The sequence below is a fragment of the Chiloscyllium plagiosum genome, unplaced genomic scaffold (genome assembly GCF_004010195.1).
Source record: "Chiloscyllium plagiosum isolate BGI_BamShark_2017 unplaced genomic scaffold, ASM401019v2 scaf_467, whole genome shotgun sequence".
In the NCBI taxonomy this organism is placed as follows: Eukaryota; Metazoa; Chordata; class Chondrichthyes; order Orectolobiformes; family Hemiscylliidae; genus Chiloscyllium; species Chiloscyllium plagiosum.
The window spans coordinates 22,436-24,205 of NW_025214245.1; the positions used below are offsets into that span (position 1 = coordinate 22,436).

The following is a 1,770-nucleotide window of genomic DNA, read 5'->3' on the forward strand; positions in this document are numbered from 1 at the left end:
AGCCAGCCAATTACCCCTTCCTGCCCTGCACTGCTGCTGACCCAGGATTGGCAGCAGTGGGGTGACAGGCTTAATTACAGGACACTATAAGGCCCCTTACCTATTCCCAATGCCTTCATTATTATTTATGAAAGTAATTTTGGGTCATTTACGGAGGGACAGGAGTAGGCTATTCTGGAGTCTATTTCTTAGATCGATTGGATGACAGTCAGTCGTTCTCTCAGTTCTGATCACTCGATGGCACCTTCTCCCTGCTAAATCAAGCCATCGTAATTTTCAACCCTCCCTCAGGAAACTCTCCACTTTGTGGCAGTGCATTGCCTCTCATCTTGGAGCACCGTTCCTGGGCAATAGCAGTAGGCTCCCATCTCTCTACAGCGCGATTCAATCAGTCAGACTCAAAGGTGAAGCTCAGGGCAGTGGATGGGGCGGTCAGGGCAGAGGACAGGGGGGTCAGGGCAGAGGACCGGGGTGCTGAGGGAGTGGGTGCTGAGGGAGGGTCGGTGCGGAGGGAGTGGGTGCTGTGGGAGGGTCAGTGCGGAGGGAGCGGGTGCTGTGGGAGGGTCGGTGCTGTGGGAGGGTCGGTGCTGAGGGAGCAAGCGCTGGCTGTTGTCTGGCAAGTTTTGAATGAATGTCTGTGTTTTCTCCACACCTTTCATTCTTGGCCCCAGAATTCGAGATGCTCTGAGATCTGTGCTGAACATTTCGCGATATGGGAACCAGTACATCCAAATTAACGAGCCCTGGAAACGAATCAAAGGAAGTGACGCCGAACGGTAAGTTTCCACCTCCCAGCGAGCCATTATCCCCTTCAGTGCTGAGGGAGTGGGTGCTATGGGAGGGTCGGTGCTGTGGGAGCGGGTGATGTGGAAGGGTCGGTGCTGTGGGAGTGGGTGCCGAGGGAGTGTCGGTGCCGAGGGAGTGTCGGTGCCGAGGGAGTGTCGGTGCCGAGGGAGTGTCGGTGCCGAGGGAGTGGGCGCTGTGGGAGGGATGATGATGATTTTAATCACTCTGTGTCTCTGTTCCCTCTCTCCCCTCCCCACTACCCCTTCCCTGAGCAGGAAGCGAGCGGGCACAGTGACTGGGGTGGCTGTGAACGTGGCCTGCCTGCTCTCTGTCATGCTGCTGCCCTTCATGCCGACCGTTAGCGCTGCCATCCAGTGGCAGCTGCAGGCGCCAGAGCAGTGCAACTCGCTGACTGACCGCTTTGTCTGCATGCTGCGAGCCGGGCACCGCATCGGGACGGTAAGGAGCATCGTGCCCATCAGGACTCAATCGCAAGCGTGTCAAATCTCCGGGGTCGTGCAGTCCTTGACCAATCAGCACCCTCTTCACACCCCCCGCCCTTGCTACTCACTGTGGGCTGAGAAGCGTCAGATGGGGTTTAATTTAGATTAATGTGAGCAGCTGCGTTTTGGGAAAAGCAAATCAGGGCAGGACTTATACACTCAATTGTAGGGTCCTGGGGAGTGTTGCTGAACACAGAGACCTTGGAGTGCAGGTTCATAGCTCCTTGAGAGTGGAGTCGCAGGTCGATAGGATAGTGAAGGAGGCGTTGGGTATGCTTTCCTTTATCGGTCAGAGTATTGAGTACAGGAGGTGGGAGGTCATGTTGCGGCTGTACGGGACATTGGTTAGGGGCCCCTGTTGGAATATTGTGTTCAATCCCGGTCTCCCCGCTACAGGAAGGATGTTGTGGAAGGGGTTCGGAAAAGATTGACAAGGATGTTGGAGGGTTTGAGCTACAGGGAGAGGCTGGACAGGCTGGGG

At 55.9% G+C, this 1,770-nt stretch overlaps 1 protein-coding gene across 1 annotated transcript in view; it reads left to right on the plus strand.

Moving 5' to 3' along the window:
- Positions 1 to 612: 612 nt before the first annotated feature.
- mars1 (methionyl-tRNA synthetase 1) overlaps positions 613 to 1,770 on the plus strand; it is a 6,170-nt gene continuing 5,012 nt past the window's right edge. Inside the window, exons 1-2 of the mRNA XM_043686418.1 lie at positions 613 to 776; positions 1,062 to 1,245. Of these exons, the coding sequence (XP_043542353.1) occupies positions 628 to 776; positions 1,062 to 1,245 (333 nt within the window). The 5' untranslated portion in view covers positions 613 to 627. The remainder of the gene's footprint in view (positions 777 to 1,061; positions 1,246 to 1,770) is intronic.